Raw genomic sequence first — 23,984 nt, forward strand, 5'->3', positions numbered from 1 at the left:
GTCTCCTCGGCTCTGGTCTTCTCCTGTTTCCAGTTTCTCACTGGCAATTTATCTGACGGTGTATTACCACCGCTGCCGGTCGTGTGTCCCCCCCCCCCCCCCCCCCCCCCCCCAGCGCCAAGCATTTGCTGATCAATGTTGGCTTACTGGATTATCTCCTCCCTTCTCTATGAGAAGGCTGGTCAAAGCCACATAGTTGCAACTCTGTGGGTTTCTAAGAACCAGAGAAGTGCCCTGGCCCTTTGTCTACCGGGGACATCCTAGAATCAGCCAGAGCACGACTTCCTCATCTGTTTCCTCCTCCCTCCCTCTGCCCCAACCTTCGACTACCATGGGAATGTCTGGCGTTATTTTAGCCAACATTCATTTTGTTTTCCTAGCTCAGCCCACATTTTTCTCAGGTCACGGAACCGTGCTTCTGTCAGTGAGGCAGGATTTCACAGACACCTCTGTCTTGGATGATATCTCTCTGTCCATGGGAATCTTGGTCAATTTTTCATTGTCTTGGGGAGGCCTCATTAGGTGGCAGGTAATAATAAACCTTGGAGGAGGAGAACAAGATTGAAATCCAAACTCCAACCAGGTAAATATGGGCAGGTTACCCCCCTTCTGCATCCAAACATTGAGGTTAATAATACGGTTTTGAAGGGGCACCTGGGTGGCTCAGGGGATTAAGCCTCTTCTTTCGGCTCAGGTTATGATCTCAGGGTCCTGGTTCTCTGCTCAGCGGGGAGCCTGCTTCCCCCCGCCCCTGCCTGCCTCTCTGACTACTTGTGATCTCTGTCTGTCAAATAAATAAATAAAATCTTTTAAAAAAATAATAATACGGTTGTGAGGATCCACTGAGATTCTCTGTGTATGGGACTTCCCGCCCGGCCTGACACAGAAGCCGGGCTCAGGAAATAACTGGCTGTTGCTGTGAATGTGTGTCCCTGCTGTGAACCAGCAGCTGGGGGAGGGTGAAGTCAGATCAGAGTTTGGGAGCTTCTATCTTTGATTAATAAGACAGGGGGTAGACTCTGCCTGCTTTGTAGAGGACACCGTCCTTCAAGTCACTTCTCTTACCTAGCCGTAAAAGCAACTGTTGGAGACTTTGGGGTTAAAAACATTGCTCTGGTTCAAGTACTTGGCCTTTCAGTATTTCTCATGTGGCAGCTCAGGCAGTCCATACAAAGACTACATTTTCCACAAGTTACATTTATTGAATACAGTTGGTTTTCTTTTTCTTGCTTTTGTTCAGATTAGATCTGTTTGCCATTCCTTGTTTCCTGTCTCTGGTCTGCAGATGGTCTAGTAGACCACGGTTTTATGTCAGTGTCCTCAGTGAGAAGTGCTCTTCAGGTGGTAGAAAGATTTTCTTGTCCCATCTTTGAAGCACATTCAGACTCAAAGAGCTGTGTCGAGGGAGTGAGGTTCAGAAAGTCTTTGATAAGAGTTCCTGTCCATTCCAACACTGACTTTGTTTTCTTTCTCCAGGACCTTCAGATAGAACGAGAGAGGAGCTCATATAATATATCTGGGGGCTGCACGGCGCTCATCGTGGTTTGCCTTTTGGGGAAGCTGTATGTGGCAAATGCTGGCGACAGCAGGTAAGCAGTTTCTCTGTCTGGCTCTTACCGATTTCCAGTGGCTTCGATAATTTCTATCCTTTTTAAAAGAATTAAATGATGGGCAATTAGATATTGAGAAAGAGGATCCTTCTGCATCTGAATAAAACGCATTTAAGATGAGTCATCGGGCTGGTATGAGAAGGTGAAGGCTGTCTTCTGCTCGCCCACCAGGGCAGTTTGCACGTATACCTGTGGCCAATTTAAACTGGTTGTATCCAAATGTTTTTTGACTTCAGAACCTGATTTGCAATAAAAGCTTAGCAGAAGCATAAAACGTGAGAGTGAGAGGAGGGAGGAGAGGGATTTGAATGAAGTGGGTGTTTGGAAGGGACCTGGGAGGACTCCACAGCTGGTTCTGCTTCGGCTCAGTGACTTTGCTCTGTCCCCTCCCAGAAGCCCACGAGTTTCTCCTTTTATGCATAAGCCCTGAGAGGCTGTATTCTTCTTCTCTGGGCTCAACTGAAAGGAATTTTGGCCACGAGTTTATGGTTAACCCCTACTCAATCCAGCATTACCGGGAATAAGATAAACTTGCTTTTATTTTAAATAACTGATGTGTCCTCACTTTAGGTGCAGGGAATTTTAAAATTATAGACTTTGTGAAAAGTGTTCTGATATATATGACATACTTCTCTGCCCCTTTAGTCACAGCATATGTTGGCTTCTTGCTAAAGACAGACTCTTTGTTTTGAAAGCAATCGGAGTACTGGACTCTGCAAGATGTCCTTAGGGGACCAGTGATGTCCCTGTACAGTCTGTGGTCCTAGGATGCCCTCATTCCTCCATCCCCTCCCTTCAGGTCACATGCCTCTTCCAGCATTCCTGCTTGCCCTGGCCCTGCTCCAGGTCTGACCCCACTCCCCCCGCTTCCCTGTTCGCATCAGGTCACCGCTAAAGAGGGACTCCCACAGACCACAGAGGAATTTACCTTACTTTTACTCTTATTTACAAAGCCTGTGGGAGTTTTTATTCCCTCTACTTAAATATCCTTTCTTGCTCTTCCCACTGAAGAGTCCAGAGAATCAGGGAGAGCGAACTTCTAAGGCAGCAGTATTTGGGGTCTGTTTATTTTTACTGTGTACGTGGATTCCCATTAAACTCTATGTCTCCATTTCAACATAATGTTGTGCTGGGTAAATGGAAGTGTCGGTAGGATACCAGGTGTATCGCATGGCTTTTACTCCTTGGTGTCATGACAGATTCCTGGCAGAAGACAGACTCCTGCTCAGGTGGGTCAGCTGAGTGAAGGAGTGAAAGGAAACCCACTCAGAAGACGTTTACCACCTGAGGCCTGCAGGGCCCAGGGAGGATTTACTACAGCAGAACCCAGGAGAGTGGGGAGGAGAGAGAGCTCCCTGGGCAGGAGCTACAGGGGAAAATGGAAGAAACACTTGGACTTCTTTCTCTTTCCATTACCACCCCTAACCCCCATCTCTTGCCAGTTCACCAATGGGTGAGCCCAGCTGGGAGCCAGGCAACAAGTAGGCCAGAGAGAAGTGGGCCTCGAGGTCAGCCCAGTAGGGCACGCACACTGACCAAGACGGCCTCTCTGGGGTAGGGGCAAGTGGAGGGTAATCAGCACGGCTGCTGCTTCTCCTTTCCTTCTCCATCCCAGGGTTTGAGCTTCTCAAAAATAGCAAGCCTTGGGGAGCTTGGGCGGCTCAGTGGGTTAAAGCCTCTGCCTTCGGTTCAGGTCATGATCATAGGGTCTCGGGATCGAGACCCTCATCGGGCCCTCTGCTCAGCAGGGAGCTTACTTCCCTTCCTTTCTCTCTGCCTGCCTCACTGCCTACATGTGATCTCTGTCTGTCAAATAAATAAATAAAATCTTTAAAAAAAAAAAAAAAGCCTCAGTCTTCCGGGGCCTCTTAAGACAGGCACTGAGGAGCTGGCCTCTGGGCCTGTTGTTGTGTTCCAGATCTTGTGTTTATTTGGAGATGGATGAGCAGATCAGGCGGTGATGCCCTTCTGCGTGGAGGGAGACCGAATCAGTGACTGAGCCGTTGATGCTCATAGTCCTTTGTCTTTACGTTTAGCTTCACGCCCTTGGAAATGACTGCCTTTCTAGTCCTTCCAGTGAGTAGGGAAGTGACAGAATGCCTTGCTCCCTGTGGATAGGCCCACCTCTCATTCCAGGGGAGCACCTCTCACCAGATGGTCTCCAACTCAGACAGTAATCCAGCTTCTGGGCCCAGAGTATCTCCATGTTGGATTATCTTCATTTTGAACATAGTTTTCTTCCAAGCTCCAAGCTCTTAACAGAGCCACTTACCAGCCACAGCCTCGATCCCACTTCCCAAAAGCTCTAGTGCCCTGTCCAGGACCTGCCACTTTCGAGTATCCATCTTCTGGGCCCCTCTTCTCCCCCTGTCCCCCCACCCACCCACTTTTGTTTATAAAGTGCCAATTTCCAGACCAGATCAGGAACTCTCCTCATCTATAAAAATAGTGGTGGTAGACGAGATAATTCCTAAAGTTTCTGGCATCCTATAGGTTATCCCATGAGGAGTGATAGTTTGAGAAAGTAAAGTGATGCTATTATACTTGTGGATTTGGGGGGATAATTTTTATCCTTCTTAGAGTTGTTTTTGAACTATTAGTATAACACAGGTTCCCATGTTCCTAAAATGTTTATAAAAGTAGGATATTTTACAAGTTCACAATAATTTGAAATGCCTAATAGGTACTTTTATCCTTATTAAAGCTATAAAGTGCACACACACACACACACAAATTATCCTATGATAAAATAGTATCTTTAAAAACCCAATAAGTTAATTACATGTGTAGCGTTCCATCTCTAGTATCCAGATATGAATTTGGGGTTTTATGGGTGATTGGTTGGGTTTGCTGTTCATGTGTGGGTCTTATGTCCTATAGAAACCTAAGAGCAGTTGGAGTTGTTATATGTATGCACAGTCTAAAGGATAACTTACAGGACACTTACTTATTAGGGTGCTGTTTCCAGCTCTTGTGTGAGCCACAGATACTCAGTTTCATCTTAAGCAGGATCACTGCCTAGTTTATGTACTAATATTATAAGTATTCGAGTTTACAAAAATATTCAGTTATTCCCAAGAAACAGCAACTAAGTGAACTCTGGTGAGACTTACCTAAATATAAGTCCATTTTCCCTCATGGGCAAGTAGTCATGAATCTGAGGGCTAAATTTAAACAGATGATTAGAGCTGACAGAAGTTTCTTTCTTTTTTTAATTATTTTTATTAACATGTAGTGTATTATTTGCCCTAGGGGTACAGATCTGTGAATCATCAGGCTTACACATTTCACAGCACTCACCATAGCACATACCCTCCCTAATGTCCATCATTCAGCCACCCTCTCACTACCCCCCACCCCCCAGCAACCCTGAGTTCATTTGTGAGATTAAGAGTCTCTTATGGCTTATCTCCCTCCCAATCCCATCTTGTTTCATTTTTTCCCTCCCTACCCCCCAAACCCCCTGCCTTGCCTCTCAAACTTCTCCTATCAGAGAGATCATATGATAATTGTCTTTCTCTGATTGACTTATTTCGCTCAGCATAATACCCTCTAGTTCCATCCACGTAGTTGCAAATGGCAAGATTTCATGTCTTTTGATGGCTGCATAGTATTCCATTGTATATATATACCACCTCTTCTTTATCCATTCATCTGTTGATGGACATCTAGGTTCTTTCCATAGTTTGGCTACTGTGGACATTGCTGCTATAAACATTCGGGTGCATGTGCCCCTTCAGATCAGTACTTTTGTATCTTTGGGGTAAATACCCAGTAGTGCAATTGCTGGGTTGTAGGGTAGCTCTATTTTCAATATTTTGAGGAACCTCCATGCTGTTTTCCAGAGTGGTTGGACCAGTTTGCATTCCCACCAGTAGTGTAGGAGGGTTCCCCTTTCTCCGCATCCTCACCAGCATCTGTCATTTCCTGACTTGTTAATTTTAGCCATTCTTACTGGTATGAGATGGTATCTAACTGTGGTTTTAATTTGCTGAGTGATGTGGAGCACTTTTTCATGTGTCTGTTGGCCATCTGGATGTCTTCGTTGCAGAAATCTGACAGAAGATTCTAGCAACAGGTCCCTGATTAATTAGGTGCTGTTTCTTTTTTCTTTATTGCCAGATATTGGCTGCTGTATGTTTACTTTAAATCTTGACAGCTTTGAGAGTGAAAGCAAATCTTCATCGTAGGTTCACTACCCCATAATTATTCACACTCAAGAGAAGAGAAGGTTCTCTCTGGTTTGATTCAGAAGCTGCTGGTGGTCAGGAACTATTTGCTGAGCTCTGTAGGGAGCTGTGAACACTCTGATTCACCATCGGGCACATGTGGGGTGGGGTTGTATTGAGGAAGGACTGCCTCATGTTGTTGGTGGCTTAGTGGTTTCTGAGTCAGTGATCGCCCTCGGTGTGGGGCGCTGCACAGGGATGCCAGGTGACCAGGGCACCGTCTGGGACAGACTTGCCCTTCACTCCTCTGCTGAGCTAAGCAGCCAGAGAAGAACACGCAGGAACTACCTGATGCATGACAGTTGCTTTATTTTTCCTAGGCAAAGGTGGCCAACTGAACACCTAGGGGATGGTAAGGGACTAGGAAAGGAGCAGATGGTGGGCGGGTTTTCCCCTCAAGTGAAGAAAGAACTGGTAACATGCAAAGCAATATGCAAACTTTCACCCATTGTGTTTGAATCATTGGCTCCTTAGGGTGCTCTGAGTGATTCTTTGGTTCGAGAAGATGCTTTGACTCCATTTTAGAGGATGATTTCATTGTATTTCTAGAGAGCTAAGTCACTAAGAGAGCAAAGCCATTTCCACTTATTTCAAACAGTGTCTAAAAGTTTGGCAGCTGAGACTAGGTGAACTCATTCAGATTAAAAAAAACCATTTAAGGGGCATCTGGGTGGCTCAGTGGGTTAAAGCCTCTACCTTCGGCTCAGGTCATGATCCCAGGGTCCTGGGATCAAGCCCCACATCGGGCTCTCTGCTAGGCGGGGAGCCTGCTTCCCTTCCATTCTCTCTGCCTACTTGTGATCTCTCTCTCTCTCTCTGTCAAATAAATAAACAAAATCTTAAAAAAAAAAAAAGAAAAGAAAACCATTTAAGATTTGTCAACTTGATGACTCCACCTGCCCAATTTATAGTAACAGAAGCAATCAGACACCTAATGAGTGCTAGGCACATGTTGAGTACTGTAACATCACAATCCTATTTCTCTCATCTGTTTAGTGAGAGTAGGCCTTGTCAATATCAGATAAGGATACAGAAGCACAGTAAGGTGAGGTGATGTGCTCACAGTCCCACAGCTCCCAAGGAGCCCAGCTGCCATCCAGCCCAAGCCTGGAAGTCAGAGCACCACATTGTTCATTAATGTGCTCTGCCCTGGGGTTTCCCACCTATGCTAAGACCCACAAGGTTTTTTGTCACTGTTCACATTTTAACATCTCTAAAATCGAGAGTTTCTAATTAATGTTTTTTTCTTTGCTATTTGTATGTAAAATGATGACATACCTTATGATCCGTGGCATCTTTGATTTCACCTGAAATGGTTTATGGGGTGTCATTGAGGGGATGACTGTACTTAAAAGCTGTTTTACATGCCTTGCTGTAGTGAGGCAGATAAGCTTTGGGTGGTCCAATTCATTCATTCATGATACAAGGAATATTTTCTCAAAACAAGGGCAGCTACCCGCTTCCAAAGGCCCTAAAGTTCTATGAGACCACTGTAAATTTTGTGTTTTCATTTTGGTGATCCTCTGTTGAAAATAAGCATTTTCTGGATTGCCTGGCCAGCTCTACCTTATAAAAGATAACTGCCATGAATTCAGACCCCCCATTTCTCATATTGAAGGTCCTCCTAGGAAAAGATCAGGAAGGTCACATGTGTTCATGGTGTAGCTTTGTCTGCAGAAGTAAGTAAGCATTCCACTGATTGTCTTTAAAATGAAGCCAGTTAAGTCCAGCCAGGGTGATTTTCTTTCCTTTCTCATTCCCTCGTTTTCAAATGTCCAGAGTTAGCCACCATGGAACTTAGAACTTTCTGTATCCATTCAGAGGTGAACTCTTCTGGCAAGTCTGAATTTTCTTGAGGATGGGAGTTGGGTATTAAACCAGACTTATATTTCTAAATTCAAAACCAGTCATACCTCTGTGGTGTTTCGTTTCTCAGCCTTCTCCCCTTTACTGCTGGTAAGACAGTGAAACATGATGTAACTTCCTCCATTCCAAGGGAGGGTAAAGAACTATTCACTCCTTTTTATCTCCATGGACATAAATGCCCAGTACGGAACCTTCCTGAAACTACTTATTAATAAATGGTTCATCTGACCATACTTACCACTGGGCTGCTACTTTGACAGTGGCCTTCCTCTGAGTTCAGAAATAGATTTGATCTTCTTCCATTAACAACATTTCCATTAACAACTTCCCCATGCCTCTCACTGTTCACAGGTGTCTGAGAAACAGCATAGAGAGAAATGAACACTAACCACCATTCTGTACTATGAAAGGTGAATTGCCGTGTCTCTTTTTCCTGCATCATCCCCATTTTGTAGCATATATTTACATAATCCCTTAGCTCTACCCATAACCTGTAGTAGGGAATAGCAGAAAGAAAATACTACTATGTGATATTCACAAGTACAGAGACTCTGATGGCTCAAAGCAGTCTTTACTTTTCCTATCAAGCCACTCACTGCTTGTACAGAGGGCACCTAAGAGACCCTTCTCTCTCTGGATTTCCATCGTGTCTCCTCCCCTTGGATATTTTTGAACCTGTCTCTGACACTCCTTGCCCTAACTCAGTGGTTCTCAAAGTGTGGCCAAACCAGCAGCATTTGGTGCGCACTTATTAGAAAAGTAAATCCTAGGGTTCTGCCCCAGGCATACTAAATTCAGAGCCCCACTGGATGGGGCCCAGCAAAGTGTTTTCACGAGCCCTCCAGGTGATTCTGCAATATTTCAGAATCCCTGCTCTGAAGTCTACCCCTGGGCATGTGAGAGAGCCAGGAAGCAGCCGCTGTGTTCCCCCCGGGTTTAACCCTTCCAGCTCTTCCTGGCCTGAGGCTAAAGTGCCAAATTGCAAAGGCCACCGGCATCCCTCCTACCATCCCCACGGCAGCCAGATACCACACGCAGGGGATCGTCTGTGGTGACGTTGCCCCTGTTGTTCTTGACGCTGCTCCTCTGTCATCTGGCTGCCAGGTCCTGTCCCAGCCCCGCCACTCTGGAGCATAGGTCCTTTTCCTGGAGAAGTGCGAGTTAGAGGAAGGATTTCTTACGTGATCCAGTTCCTTATCTCAGAATCTCCCTCTGCCTGTTGGGTAGTTGTGAAGCCCCCATCCCATCCTGTACCAGACTAGGATTCCCATCTCTGAGACGGGTCGGGCCTGCGCCTGTGTGGACTCTGGTCTCTCATGGTTGGGCGCCCGGAAGAGTGTCCTTCTGGCTGTGATTCCATCATCCCACCCAAGTCCTGCTTTGAGCAACTTTCCTGTACTCCCAGTCCAAGAAGGTGCTGGGCTGGGAAGTCTCATGGTATTTGTAGTAATGGAATATTTGCTCTTAGAAACACTGGCATGAAATGGTTGTGGTCAAGGTAGTAACTTCATCGCTGGCTGCTGAAGGTGAAACAGTGGGTCGGTGTCATGAGGGAGCTTCCAAGTGAGGATCCCAAGGCTCTATCTTTGGACCACTTAAGCCATCACCAAGGTTTTTAGAGTCCAGTCATCTAATTTGCTGATCGTGTGAAATCAGGTAAGATAAGGTAGCAAGATACAAAAAGACCTTTAGTACCTGGGAAAGTGGGCTAACCCTAATCAGGTAAAGTTTAACAATAGTGAAGGTAGGGCGCCTGGGTGGCTCAGTGGGTTAAGCCGCTGCCTTCGGCTCAGGTCATGATCTCAGGGTCCTGGGATCGAGTCCCGCATCGGGCTCTCTGCTCAGCAGGAAGCCTGCTTCCCTCTGTCTCTCTCTCTGCCTGCCTCTCCGTCTACTTGTGATCTCTCTCTGTCAAATAAATAAATAAAATCTTTAAAAAAAAAAAAAACAATAGTGAAGGTAGAGCATCATACTTATTGGAAGAGAAAAAAACTAGCAGAAGCTTATCAGTGGCTCACATTTTTAAAAAATGGATTTAAGGGGCGCCTGGGTGGCTCAGTGGGTTAAGCCGCTGCCTTCGGCTCAGGTCATGATCCCAGGTCCTGGGTTCGAGCCCCACATCGGGCTTTCTGCTCAGCAGGGAGCCTGCTTCCTCCTCTCTCTCTGCCTGCCTCTCTGCTTACTTGTGATTTCTCTCTGTCAAATAAATAAATAAAATCTTTAAAAAAAAAAATGGATTTAAGTGACCAGTAAATTCACTGTGGTCAGCAGTGTGATGTAGACACCAGAATCTGATGTAATCTTTGGGTGAAGCATCGGGGGTATAAGGCGAACAATGCCTAGTGGTTTTTGTTGCCTTATTTTATCTCAAGCACTCTTTCTAGTTTCTAGGGCTTTACACGAATAATTGATTAATCCTCACACCAGCTCTTTTGGGGGAAGAACTACTGTTAATCTTATTTTACACATGAAGTTTGTCTCTAGGTGACACAATTCAACATGTGCGTGAATGAACAGGAACATTCCACCCAAAGTCCAGAGTGGTGAAGGGCTTCCGAGCCATGTTTGAAGAAGGGGAAAAACTGAGACAAACCAGAGCTTTTTAGTCACATGGAAAGATAATTTGTGTTGGTGCAAGAGATCTTTGGGTGTTTGTGAGATATGGGGGAGACTGGTAAGGGTTGTTCTCCATGAACTGGGGACAGAGGTCACAACCACAGGAGGAAAGGGCTGTGGTTAGGAACAGGGGCTCAGATTGGCTGAGTTGAATCTTGGCTCTGCCACTTTTACTTGTATGTGACCTTGGGCCAATCTCATGCTTCCGATGCCTCGGTTTTGCTGCCTGTGAATGGAGATGAGGGTGGCTTTCCCTCTCCAGGGAGGATTAGATGAGCACATGCACACAGGCTCTCGGCATGGAGCCAGGTCCACGTGACTGCTCAGCAGTGGTCAGCTGCTTTATTGTCCTCATACTGAGTACAGACTCAGTGAGAGCTGTATACAGATGCGGGGGGCTGCTGTGGAGAAGACTGGGTTCACCCTTAAGGAAAATATTTGTGCATCAACTGTATAATCACCTAGTAAGAACATTGTACTGAGTAATTTGGTTTTTTCAGGGTCCTCATTATGTTCCATTGGCTTTAGGGGAATCTTTATAATATTGTGATGTTTCCATTTCCTTTTTTTTTTTTTTTTTTTTTTAGAGAAAGAGAGAGGCAGAGGAAAAAGGAATCTTTTTTTTTTTTAATTGTTTTTATTTGTCAGAGAGAGACACAGCGAGAGAGGGAACACAAGCAGGGGGAGTGGGAGAGGGAGAAGCAGGCTTCCCGCTGAGCAGGGAGCCTGATGCAGGGCTCAATCCCAGGACCCTGGGATCATGACCTGAGCCAAAGGCAGAAGCTCAAAAACTGAGCCACCCAGGCTCAGGCGCCCGAGAGAGAGAATCTTAAGCAAGCTACACACCCAGTGCAGACCCCGATGCAGAGCTTGATCTCACAACCCTGAGATCATGATCCAAGCCAAAATCAAGAGTCCGATGCCTAAGCAACTGAGCCACCCAGGTGCCTCTCAGGTTTCCTTCTTTTAAGAGATTAATGATCTCATGATTTGTATGAGGAAAGGTACAGAGGTTTCCTCCTGTCCTTTAGGTAGGCTAAGTGTGGAAACAGTAGACCCACAAATTCACTAGTCTAGAGAAGCAGTGACTTTGTCTCCTGCAGGCATCCAGGGACCTGGGATGAAGGAGGCTCTGTCATCTTTAACACTTCATCTCTGAGGGTGCATCAACATCCAGTCAGCTGGAAAGGGTCAAGAGTGTGGAAGGTAACAGTCAAGGGGGGTTTTTATGGCCCTGGCTCAGAAGAGGCACCCGTCGTACCTGCATGCTTTCTACTGGCTGCTACAAGTCAGGTGTATGGCCGTCCAAGAAAACAAGGCTTCTGGGACATGTAGTCTAAGTTGTTTTCCCAGAACCAAGGGAATCGACTTTGATAAACGTTTGGCAGTTTCAGCCGGCACTGGGCATTGAGAAGGGAATTCATGTTAAGTGCAATTAGTGATGGTGTCTTTGTTTTTGATACATTTTCCCCCATTGAATGCTGAGGAAGCTACAACTTGGCTGTCATTATCTTTAAAGCACAAACACCAGTGATCTCTTTTGTTACTTTAATTTTGTCACTGTTAGTTTTAAAAGAGATGCAGTAAGTTCAGCTTAAATTGTCAGATAGCAAAGAACTAGCTGTCTCACTGTGATCCACTTTCATCTTTGAGAGCATATTTGAATAATGAATAAGCCTGCAAGTAAATAGCATACTGAATATATTTGTCTTTAGAAAGTTCATAACAGAAAGCGATACTCATTTCATGCTAAGGAAGAAAGGTGACACTAACCAGGGTCGGGTATGACTATCCTGATGTTTTAACAAAACATGTCCTGTTCTTTTGAGATGAATTTTAAATTCTCACACTTATGTTGTAGAGATTTTTTTTTTTTAAAGATTTTATTTATTTATTTGACAGAGATCACAGGCAGGCAGAGAAGCAGGCAGAGAGAGAGGAGGAAGCAGGCTCCCTGCCGAGCAGAGAGCCCAATGTGGGGCTCAATCCCAGGACCCTGAGATCATGACCTGAGCCGAAGGCAGCGGCCCAACCCGCTGAGCCACCCAGGCGCCCCTGTTGTAGAGATTTTTAAATGGCATACCGATTCAGGTCAACAGTTCCATGAAGGAGGCCATTACTCATTAACTATCACGTAGAGGAGCAAACCATGTCTTAAAGAGCTCTTGTACCTTGCCCAGAGTCATACTGTGTACTGTGCAGCTAGACTCAAAGTGTGGCCCATGAGTCCCAAGCACATGTGCTTAACCACTACCCTGTCCTGAGTCCCAAATCGTCCTCCCCTTGGATAATTGCACCTGCACTTCAGCTGTGGGTCTCTCTTAGCCACTGTCTGAAAATGTTATCTGAGATTTATATCTAATTTTTTTATTTCATGTTCTTTTTTAAAAAAATAATCTTAATAAATCTTTGGTTGTTAAGACACACAAACGCTTGAGTCCAGCCAACATCAGGGCCCCCAACCTGAGGTATGAAGCTGACTTGAATCAAAACCATACCAAGTCATGACCTAAGAAGAAATTCTTCTCCTCCCCCAGGAGGAAGTGGGGCCAGTTTTTCCTGTAGCTTTCTGATGCACTGAAACCCTCTGCGAGGGGGTCTGGGAAACCACTCGTCCTTGGGAAGGTACCAGAGGGATGAGTCCAAGGGAACCCAGAAGTGTGGAGAGGACGGAGGGTAGACACATGAAACCCACCCCAGGCAATTTCACCGGCTCCACCAGCCTGGAGGCAGGCAGTGGCCAGCGTGCCGGTGGGGGCAGCAATGACAGCGGCGGTTGTCTACCCACAATGGTAGTGGTTATAGTCGCATTAGTGGGCATCAAGGCAGGATGGTATTTCAGACAAGAAAAAAGAGAGCCCACTCCTCAGCTGGAGAACATATGTAATACTAAGGGAGAGGTGGTGCCCAGTGCCCAGGCAGCTGCTAACCTGGGAGCTGCTAGTTCAGAATAAGAAAGGAGTTAAGCTTTGAGATGTGCTCAACCTTAACATTCAGTGGTAGACATAGTGCTGGAGTCAGTAAATCTGGGCCTTTGAGGGCGGGAAGGCTAGCACTGGACAGTTGGGAAGAGCCTAGGTCATGGCTTCCCAGGAGGCTCAGATCTGGGGTAACCCCTCTGTTACAGGTTCTCAGGGGGCCGAGGCTCCCTAGAGCTGATAGAGGTGGCAACGAAAATCTTCTCCAGGCATCTTGTCCATCTCTTGGCAACTAAGCTGGTAAGGATAATGGAGCAGGGTCTCAGCTGAGCAGGCCAGGTCAGCCTCTGGCTGGATGTTATGGAGTGGTCACCGAATTTCAGAGCTATGGATGTCATCTCTGAGATGCATTAATAAGATCCTTTTAACTCTGCTTGTTTGCAAAGCAGGGAACTGAGGCTCCATGGGGGATGTGAATCTTGGACCCTATCACAGTTCGGGACAAGTTTGGAGTTTACCTCCGGGTCTCTAGGCCCCCAGCCCAGTGTGCCTTCTGCTGCCAGTTCCTCAAGCCAGCCAAGGGCAACGTCCTATATCCACACTCCGGAACCTTTGTTTCCTCAGTGCTTCGGGATTCTGTACTTAGGCTCTTGTCTCTCAGTAATGTTACAAAAATTTCAACCAAAGAGAAGATGAAGTAGTCTTCATAATGCCTTAGGGCAGGTGGCGGCTCAGCAGTTAGTGGTGGTCGGGCATAGTAGGGCAGAAAGATTACTCTGTGCTAGAGACAGTTGATGCTACTGAGTGCACACCCAGCAGAATCTTGGAAAAGGAAGAAAAGGAAGGGATCCTGGGTTCTAGTTTCAGCTCTACCCCTGGCTATCAGTGGGAACTTAGGAAAGCCAGTTACTCTGGGCTTCAATTTCCCTATCAGCAAAAAAGGGGATCTGGGCTCCTCCAGTGGTTCCCAGAGTGGTTTCATGAGAATCACCCGGAGTGCTTTCAGAGTGAAGACTTCCACTCCCACTTTCAACAGTGCTGATTCAGTAAGCTTGAGAGAAGCCCGACAGTTTTTATTTTTTTATTTTTTTTTAATTTGATAGACAGAGATCACAAGTAGTCAGAGAGGCAGGCAGGAGAGAGAGGAGGAAGCAGGTTCCCTGCTAAGCAGAGAGCCAGATGAAGGGCTCGATCCCACAACCCTGGGATCATGACCTGAGCCGGAGGCAGAGGCCTTAACCCACTGAGCCACTCAGGTGCCCCACCAGTTTTTAATTTTTAAAAAAATCCCCCAGGTGGGTATTAAATGAGAGCATACACATTAGGCATTTATCCTCCGTGGCCGACACATAGAAAGCACTGAGTACATGTTAGCTATTAATCTGTGTTAAAATTTAGAGTCAGAAGTGCTCGGTATTGGTTAAAAGTGCAGAGTTTCAAGCCAGGAGGTCTAGGTTTGAACTCCAGCTCCTCATTGACCATGTGACCTTGAGCAAGCTAGTTACCTGCTCTTTATCTGCTTCCTTCATCTGTAAAGTGGGAACTTCAACAGTCCCTGTATCATAGAGTCACTGTGAAGGTTAAATGAGTTAATGCAATTCAGCAAATATCTGCTGTGTGCCAGCCACTGTTGTGAGAACTAGATACTTCGTTAAATAATGGAAACAAAACCTCCTGTCCTCTTGGAGTTTGCATTTCAGTGCGGGGAGACTGGCGGTCAGGAGAATCAAGAAGTAACACATAGATTGTATGTAAAACCATTCTTACCTGCTGATTGAATGCATTTGAAGAATTCAAATTTTTTCTGCCATATGGAAAGCATTTAATAAATGTCATTAATGTTAATATTGATTATCAATATAATATGATTACTACTGTTACTACTAACACCGTAAATAGAGTTTGTCACTTTAGTATGTCTTAGATTATCATAGAAATATGATGCAAAGGGGCGCCTGGGTAGCTCATTTGGTTAAGCAACTGCGTTCAGCTCGGGTCTTGATTCCGGAGTCCCGGGATCCAGGCCCGCATCGGGCTCCCAGCTCCTCGGGGAGTCTGCTTCTCCCCTGACCTTCTCCTCTCTCATGCTCTCTCTCATGGTCTCTCTCTCAAATAAATAAAATCTTTTTTAAAAAATAGGATGCAAGGTAAAATAAATTTTGCATTATGGTACGGATAACTTGTGTATGAAAGGGTACATTATCTCTGGGACTGAAGTAAAAGCATGTGCTATGAACTTTTTAGATTGCATTCCTGAGCTGTTTGGGGACTGTAGTATGGAGTCCAACTCCTCTTACCCAGTACTGCTGCCAGATGTTAGCTCTGGACCCTGAAACTATATTCTTACCAGAATGGATCTGGACTACATGCCGAATTCAAGTCAGCACACTCTCTAAGACCATCTGTGCTGGGGGGGGGGGGGGGGGGGGGCGTGTCTCCATATTGTTTACAGTCATACTTTCGGTGCATTGGAGGCACACTAGGCAGCCTCTCATGGTCTTTCCAGCTCTCAAGCTTTGTGATTCTTTTTTAACCTAGTGTTTTGGCAAGCAATGGTTGTCTCTAAGTAACATAGAAAAGTTCTTTTTTTCAGTAAAGCCCTTTAAAAAGCCTCCAGGCTCTTAGGCATTCGGCAAACAAACAAGTCATTTTTTTTTTCCTTGCAAGACTTAGCTGTGAAGTCAAGGTCATGCTTCCCAGGAAGCTAAGCAGCGCAAGAAACCCTCAATCATGCTGCTGGGCCCAGAGCCCGCCTGACCCTTTGCGTTGGGCTGTGCTTGACCACCCAGCTTTTGGATCCCTGCTTTTCTCTTCCAGTGGCAGGCCAGAAGGTATAGCCTTTCCCAGCTGCAGAGTGGGGACTTGTTCCCTGCCATGTGCCATCAGACCTGCCTGCCAAAACTGGATTCATGCAATTGATTTTCACACTGATTTCTCTCTACTTACCACCATTCCCACCCCCTCTACCTACCCCCACCCCACCATGACTTGGTTCTTTTTTTGTGTCAAAGTTTATGTATAATCCGCCCCCCTCCCCGACACACACACACCCTCAGTCATGCTCTTTGTAAATCTCAGCTGTCAGGTCATAACTGTAATAGCCACCAGTATTCCGAGGACAGAGGGTCGCTCTTCCAAATAGGCTGCCCCAGTTCTCAATGTTGATTGGTCTTTTAAAAAATGGCTAGATTATTCACTTTTTAGACCCTTCATTTAAGTGAAATTGCATAGCCAAGTCTCAGTATAGAAAACCGAGGAGAATACTTGTGGTAGGGCAGGTTACAGAGTAGTGAATAACCGAGATTTTGGAGAAAACTTCTCTGGGTTCTCTGGTCCTGGCTGCGCATCCTCGAGTGCCGTGTGACCTTAAAGTGTGCAACCTCTCTGTGCCTTCATGTCTTTATCAGTGAAATGGGGATAGTGAGACACCTTATCTGTAATAAGGCTGGTAGAAGGATTATAAGCATACAAAATGCTAAGTGCAGTTCCTGGCCTGTAGTAATTGTTCAATAAATGTTTTTATTACTATAATGATAATAATGATCGTTAACCTCCATCTCAGTCCCTTAGGGTGTTCTATGAGGTTCTTAAAAACCACTATATGGTGCTCGGCTTTCCGCACCGTATTCTCACATCGTGCTTGTGCCTACAGAAGGCATCGAGTAAATGTCAGAGAACAGGGTCTAGCAAGCCAGTCTTCGTGTCATGTTCCGGAAGGGATACTTAATGATTCCGATGATGAGCAGTCTCTCAAACAAGTCTGTCCAGGCACTGAGACTGGTTTTCTTGGTGACCGCGCGGCTGTACCCTTTGTCCTCTGCGTGAGGAATGAGTGCTGGCTCACCGGGATCCATATGGGGCCTTGTCTGCCCCCTGCGGCCGCTGCGGTTCAGCAGCTCCAAAGGCTCCAGTGGTATTCGCACGTAAGAACAGCCACATGCATGCATTTTAGCTTTTCCTGACCTCGGGCTCTTGTAGAAAACCTCCTTGTTCCCAAACGGTATAGGTTTGAAGGTCAGAACCTTTTGGGGGTGATGAGACCACATCAGAACAAGCTAGACACTGTCCTGTGGCAGGCCGCTGTGCTTTCTGTAGCAAATACTTAATTACGGGATGCTGAGGTATTAAACACTGTTACACTGCGTTGCCAGCAGGCAGCCTTCTGGTTGCCCCAACATGTCTGTCTGTCTCTCTCTCTCTCTCTTTTTTTTTTAATATATTTATTAGCGCTCGTGCGAGAGAGTGGGACAGGGGTGCATGGCAGAGAGACAGCATCTCAAGCAGACTCCATGCTGAGCTCAGAGCCTGACGCGGGACTCGATCTCCTGACCTGAGCCAAAACCAAGAGTCAGAGGCTTACCCCACTGTACCACCCAGGGGTCCTGACCCAGCATTTCTGTAAGAACGCTCAGGCCTATGATGCTGGGAATGTCCAGTGCTGCTTGAAGGAGAGGCACTCGTGAATTTCCCAATGTATCTGTGCATAACATACGCAGTGTGGGCACATGAGAACATGTGATGAGCTGTGCCAAGTAAGTATGTCCCAGGACAGGCCCTGAAGAAACCAGACAGTGGGCTTAGAGAGCCAGACACACCCCAGCTCTCTTTTCTTTCAGCATTTGCCATTTCATAGAAGTTTGCCTGTGGCGGCCAGCTTCAGGAATATACTGGTAGCTTCCACTGGTGTTCTTGGTCCCATCTTTCCCGACCCAGACCCAAGGCTCTACTTCTCCCCTCCCCATGGCCTCAACTCTGTCCTTGCCCCTTGCCCCTTCCTTGGAATAGTTTACTTCCCCACCTCACTCACCCTACTTCTGGAACAACTGGCTAGCCACTCCCTAAACACCTGTCCTCTTCCCCCATCCCCCCCCCCACCTGCATGGGGGGCATGGGGCACTACCTTGCCAGCCTTCTGTGCAGTTAGGTGTGGCTGCATGGTGGAGTGTTAGTGGGGGTGGGGAGGGGGAGTTGTGAGCAGAAGTGATGTGTGCCACTTCTCAGACCTGACCCATAAAAACCTCCGTATGCTGTAATGATTTGATTGTGTCCCCCAAAAAGGTAGGTCTAAGTCCTAACCCTCAAATCTGTGAATGTGACCTTGTTTGAAAATAGTGTCTTTGTAGATATGATTAAGATGGAAGTTGGGATGAAGTCATAGTGGATTGGGGCAGGTCCTAAGTCCAACGATTGGTCTTCTTATAAGGCCACGTGAAGGCAGAGACACACTGGGAAGATGACATGTGAAGGTAGAGGCCAAGAGTGGATTAAGTGACACAAAGTCAGAGAATGCCAGGGACTGCCAGGACTCACCAGAAGCTAGAAGAGGCAATGAAGGACTCTCCCCTAGAGCCTGCCCTAGAACCTCCAGAGGGAGCAGGACCCTGCTGGCACTTGATTTCAGGCTTTCAGCCTCTAAAATGGTAAGAGGATAGACATCTGTTATTTTAGGCCACTAAGTCTGTGGTAATTTATGCCAGCCCTAGGAAACTGCTATGCACACCGTCCTCCCTTTCTGCCTTTTCTGCCAGTGAGAGGTTGACCTGCAAGGTTGGCCTGGGAAATGCGTGCTGAAGCAGACGGAACACTTGGCCACCTAATTCCCTAGGACTCCCTCCCCCAACCTCCGGATTTGCTAAGTGACTTTGTGGTTCATATGTGACGTAAACCTGTATTGCGCTGAGCCCCTGGGATTTGTAGGGTTTATCTGTTACAGCCGCTGGAAATACCTTAGCTAAAACACCTGCTTACAGAAGGGACTGAAGGCAGCTGCCATGAACACACTGGCTCTTCGCCTTCTGGAAGCCATCTCTTTGGTGCCTTCCAGGATTTCACTCTCTCCATTCCCCTCTCTCTCCTGCTCCTAACATGCAGCCCACCGAGGGGTTCCTCTTCGGCAAGCTTCCCCACATCCCACCCTTAGCCAGCTGCCATGTGCACCTTCATTGACCCCTTCCATCCTGATGCCGCCCAGGCCAGACAGCTCTCCCACATCTCAGGACTGCCTCCCTCTGGTCACCTCAGCTTCCCACCTCTCTATGGCCACATGGCAGGGTCCGCCTTCTGACTTTCCTCAGACTCCGTGACTCCTCTTCCCTCATATCCCCAAGTCTAACCTGTTTTCTGGGCCTGCGGCCTGGCACATGGAGTGATGCTTTCCAGGTACATGTTGGACAGCATAACCAGGAACATGTTGCCTTCCCTGTTTTGAGATTCTGTTGTAAGAAACACTATACGGAGGATTTCCAGTTCTGACACCCCTCTAGAAATTCCCAGGTCTGTCGCTGGATGAGGGCGGACCCCCACACTTGTGACTCCTTTCAATGGTTTTCTGTCTGAACTACTGTCTTGATGCTAGGAGCCCTCGTTGGAGAAGGTTTCGAGAAATGGGAAATGGATTTTTTTGTATTTACTGAAGGGATGCAGCTGAAGAGCCTGTTTGTTTCCCAGAGTCCTCTCTCCTCGGTATCACAAAGACCTTTTCTCTTGTGTGCATTTTAGAGAAAGGCTGGGGGTTACGAGGAGTGGGACGGTTTTTGCATTTTGGACCCTGAGATGAGTAAACTGATGGTGGTTTTTTTGGTTCTGCTATTAGGAAGCATTTGTGACTGCTTCTAGGAAAGTTAAGAAACTTACAGCGTCGGGCGCCTGGGTGGCTCAGTGGGTTAGGCCTCTGCCTTCGGCTCAGGTCATGATCTCAGGGTCCTGGGATCGAGGCCCGCATCGGGCTCTCTGCTCAGCGGGGAGCCTGCTTTCTCCTCTCTCTCTCTATGCCTTCCTCTCTGCATACTTGTGATCTCTCTCTCTGTTTCAAATAAATAAATAAAAATCTTTAAAAAAAAAAAAAAAGAAAGAAACTTACAGCATGTGTTTTTTGTATTAACTTAGTTCCTAGCGTCCTCTGATCTTCCCTAGTTTTATTTCCCACATAGATTTATTTTCTGTTTTGCCTGGTGTCTATTCATGTAATCTCTCTTTAAATCCTTTCTGGAACAAAGTAAGGTCTAAATAAATAAGATGTCCTTCAAACGTGTTCACACTTAAAATGTCCAAAATTAAAGGAATTTTCCCAAACTCTGTCTTTGTGTTCCCAGTTTTGTTTTGAGGCACCACTGAAGCCCCCATTACTTAACCTAGAACACTAGGATATGGTGCAAAGTCTTTTTCTTTTCCCTCCCTGTGTATTAGCAGCTCCTCTCGGTGGCCAGCAACGGCTGTGGTGGAGCCTCACAAGGGCTCTGGGGGTGGCCGCCTCACTGGTACCCACCCAGTCATTCCCCTAGACTGCTGAAACTCTGGAGGGCACGCTGCTTCCCTGTTGAAAGCCCTTCAGCGACTTCTCATCTGCAGGATCAAGGCCAGACTCTCCCTAGTCTTGTCAGCCTGCCTTTACCTTTGTCTCCTGTCACTCTCTGTCCTTGTACCACAAGCCCTGGCAATACCAGACCGTGTCTTTAGATCCCTCAGAACTAAATTGTCCTCTGGCCCCCCAGAACTAAATTTTCCTCCTTTCTTGTCTGTCCAGCAACCCTGGCATGTGTTCTAGAAGATTCGACATCAGGATCACTGCTTCCTTGATGTCTTTCCTGTGTTCCCTGTCCTTTCCCAGGCAGAGACCCGTTTCCTGGTGCCCTTCTGTGTACCAGAGACCCCTTTCTCTGTGCCATTGCTTCACTTTTCATACTGCAACATAATTGAGTGTTTTTCCCTCCCTCTCCTAACAAGCCAGAGCTCATTTGTGGCAGGAATCAAATCTTAGCTTTGTATTGCCTCAAAGCTCTTTCAGAAGAAGGCTTGAGTCTGCTTAGGCTTTCCCAAAAATTGCTTATAAATAGCATTGTTGTTTGAAAAGACCATGATAGCATTGAAATCATGGTGGGCTTGATAACATTCTTTAAAGGAGCCTAAGCAAGTAGGTGCGCCTGGCCTGGGACGACGCTACGTGGTAGGTGCACAGGAACCGGGAATACAAAGGAGATGGTTACTTGTGGGGAGACTGCCCCTGGCACATGGAGGTGCCACATAAACATGGCTTCAGCCCCATCGTCCTGGCTTCCCATCAGGCCTGATTCTGGATTACATTGTGAATACCTCCTTTCTCGTGACCTCCATTGCTTAGCCCTCAGTCAGGACCAGCACATCTCTCACTTGAACCCCAGCAATAGGCTGCTATTTCCCTCGTTCAGCTCTGCCCTGCAGTGGTCCACTTTCTGCACACAGCAAGCATGGTCTACCTTGTAGAAGATCCATCCTCTGCTCCAAGCCCTTCAGGGCTCGTCTCTGATCTTACATGAACTCATCTAATGCCCTGCCAGGCCTTCCGACTGGCCCTGCCCACTTCTCCAGCACCCTCAACCCCATCTGGTCTTCTTCATGCCCCTCATCACCCATGCCCAGTGCACTCCCACCCTGGAGGCTTGGCGCACACAGTCATTTCTGCCCGCACTGTCCCCCCACTGCCTACCCCCGGCTTTGCACGTGGCTCTCCATGGCGAGTCCTTCTGGCCTCATTGTCCCCTGCTCGCCTCCTACTCTGGCATGCCCCGCCACCTTCCTGCACAGACCGCAGCCCCTCCCAAGGCTGTAAGCTCCATGCTGCAGACGGTTCTCTCCGGTACCCTGCTGTCTGTGCCTGGCACAGGGGAAGCACTCAGGGAAAGAAAACGAAGGAGAGGAAGCAAGGTCTTAGAAGTTCTAATTTGATCAGTAAAAGTATGGTTTTACTGGGGCTCCCATTATGCTCGAGATCACATGGGTTTAATTTCAGCTGATGGTTTATGGCTGAAAAATTGCAGCTTCTTTGGAGGCTGAGCCCTCCTCCCTGTGTTTGGGAGGTCTTTGTGCAGCACAGCTATCACCCAAAGTTGCGACAGATTTGCCTCAGATTGGTGGCTCAGCTCTGTCAAGCCATTTGCAGCTGTGGTCTCCTCTTACTAATCGAGGGCATACCTAGATTTTCAGCGCATGGTTTCCCCTCTCTGCAATGTAGGACGTAAGCCAGGGGACTCGGCTCTCCCCAGGCAGTACCTCTCCACATCCTAGCTCCAGAGTAAGTGATCTCTCTGGGTGCACATTCTCTCTCCTCTTCTGGGTCACTCCCACTTGTTCTCATTTCACTATTTTTGTCCCTGGTAATTTTCTGGAGGGAAATTCACCAGAGTTCAACAATTCTTATATTACTGGATGTGACCAAGGAGAGAAGAGGGAGGGTGGTCATCACTGGCATGGGGCAGAAACCCACTACAGATGGCAAAAAAACAAACAAAAAAGGTGGTTGCTGGGTGAAGGCAGGAATTCAGGACTGGGAAGAATCCTGGCCCTTCTTAGAGGGTAGCGGAACGCATTGGTGAGTGTCCCTAAATGTTCAAAAACAACCAGGAGTTTAAGTGGGAAGTAATGGTCCACTAGGAGGAAGGGGGAAGAGTAGCATATCGAAGAAGGAACCCTGAGGTGAAATGGAAGATGGGTTTCAGTCTTGGCAAACCCCTCATCTCCCCAGATCTTGGTCTCTTCATCCCTAAAATGAAATGATCAAACTGATAGGGTTTCTAAGCTCAAAAATTTCTGTGAAGAAATGTCATTTCCCACCTCTCTGCCTTACATACCTCTAGCAAATGTTTAATGATCTACGATAAGTTTTAGCATCACATCAGTGATTTCAACTTTCTGTGTTTGACAAATGTGCTCTCATTATCCCCCGAGAGAGCTGCCGAGGAAGCATCGAGCTGGGGACCCACAAGAGGTCATAGCAGTTTCTGTCGTGCTTCCGCCTGCTCTGTCAAGTACTGAACGACTAGGCTCACAGCTGAAGAGCAGCCCACTGCTCTCGAAGCAGGGGGTCTGAAGCGTGGTCCCCTCGGGAGACTCCCTCTGCGTGGATTCAGCGCTCCGGTCCTGGCAGGTGCTCATGTATCCATGGCCGAGTACACCCTGCGGTTGTGCTTAAGACTTCTGGATAGCCGTGTCCGACTGCCGTGTGCTCAGAGCGTCATCTTCAACCTGAGACTCGGTGGGTCCCCCTCAGAACCACCCCAGGTCATTCGGCCATTTTATCTCCTTTTTATAAGACAATTTTTTGAGTCACTCTGGGAAGTGGCCTGGCCGCACAACCTTTCGAGGGAAAGAGAAACCCACTTTCTCTCTTGCATCAGATACCCTTTTCTCTTCTCCGAGGTGTAAAGGTATCGAGAAAGTGTGGCCAGCGAGGGAACAAAGATTGCGGTTGTGTACACAGAAAGAGAAGACGTGTGGAGCTTTGGCGAAGTTTATGTCCCACTGCTGAAGGAGAACACACGTGGATGCAGCCAGGGAGCTGTGGGTTGGGGTTAACTGTCCCAGGGAGTTGTCCCATGTTGTCTGGTGAACGTGCCTCTTGGATCATCTTTAAATTCCGTCCTCCTCAGAAACCGGTGAAAACAGTGTTAACGACAAACACATAAGCTGTGGAGATCGAGAAGCCCCGCACATGCAGGGACCTCCCCTTGGCGAGAGGGCTGTGGGCACCGATGAAATCACACTCAGATAGGTTTCATCTGTGGGGTTCATGTGAACTCTGACGCCACCAGACCTCAAGGCAAAAATAGATGCTCTTCAAAGACTTCATAGCCTCCGACAGTTGTTCATGTGGAAACCAAATGAAGATGTTGATTCTCATGAAAGGGATCTCACAGCTACAACGAATGGCTCTAAGTGATCCCAGCCAAACATGAGAAAGTGTGAACTTTTTCATCTGTGATTGAAGGAATGTG

At 47.1% G+C, this 23,984-nt stretch overlaps 1 protein-coding gene across 1 annotated transcript in view; it reads left to right on the forward strand.

Annotated features, from left to right (window-relative positions):
- Positions 1 to 23,984, forward strand: part of PPM1H (protein phosphatase, Mg2+/Mn2+ dependent 1H) — a 260,282-nt gene that overhangs the window by 130,753 nt on the left and 105,545 nt on the right. Inside the window, exon 4 of the mRNA XM_047739722.1 lies at positions 1,477 to 1,589. Within this exon, the coding sequence (XP_047595678.1) occupies positions 1,477 to 1,589 (113 nt within the window). The remainder of the gene's footprint in view (positions 1 to 1,476; positions 1,590 to 23,984) is intronic.

This window comes from Lutra lutra, chromosome 8 (genome assembly GCF_902655055.1).
Source record: "Lutra lutra chromosome 8, mLutLut1.2, whole genome shotgun sequence".
Taxonomy (NCBI): domain Eukaryota; kingdom Metazoa; phylum Chordata; class Mammalia; order Carnivora; family Mustelidae; genus Lutra; species Lutra lutra.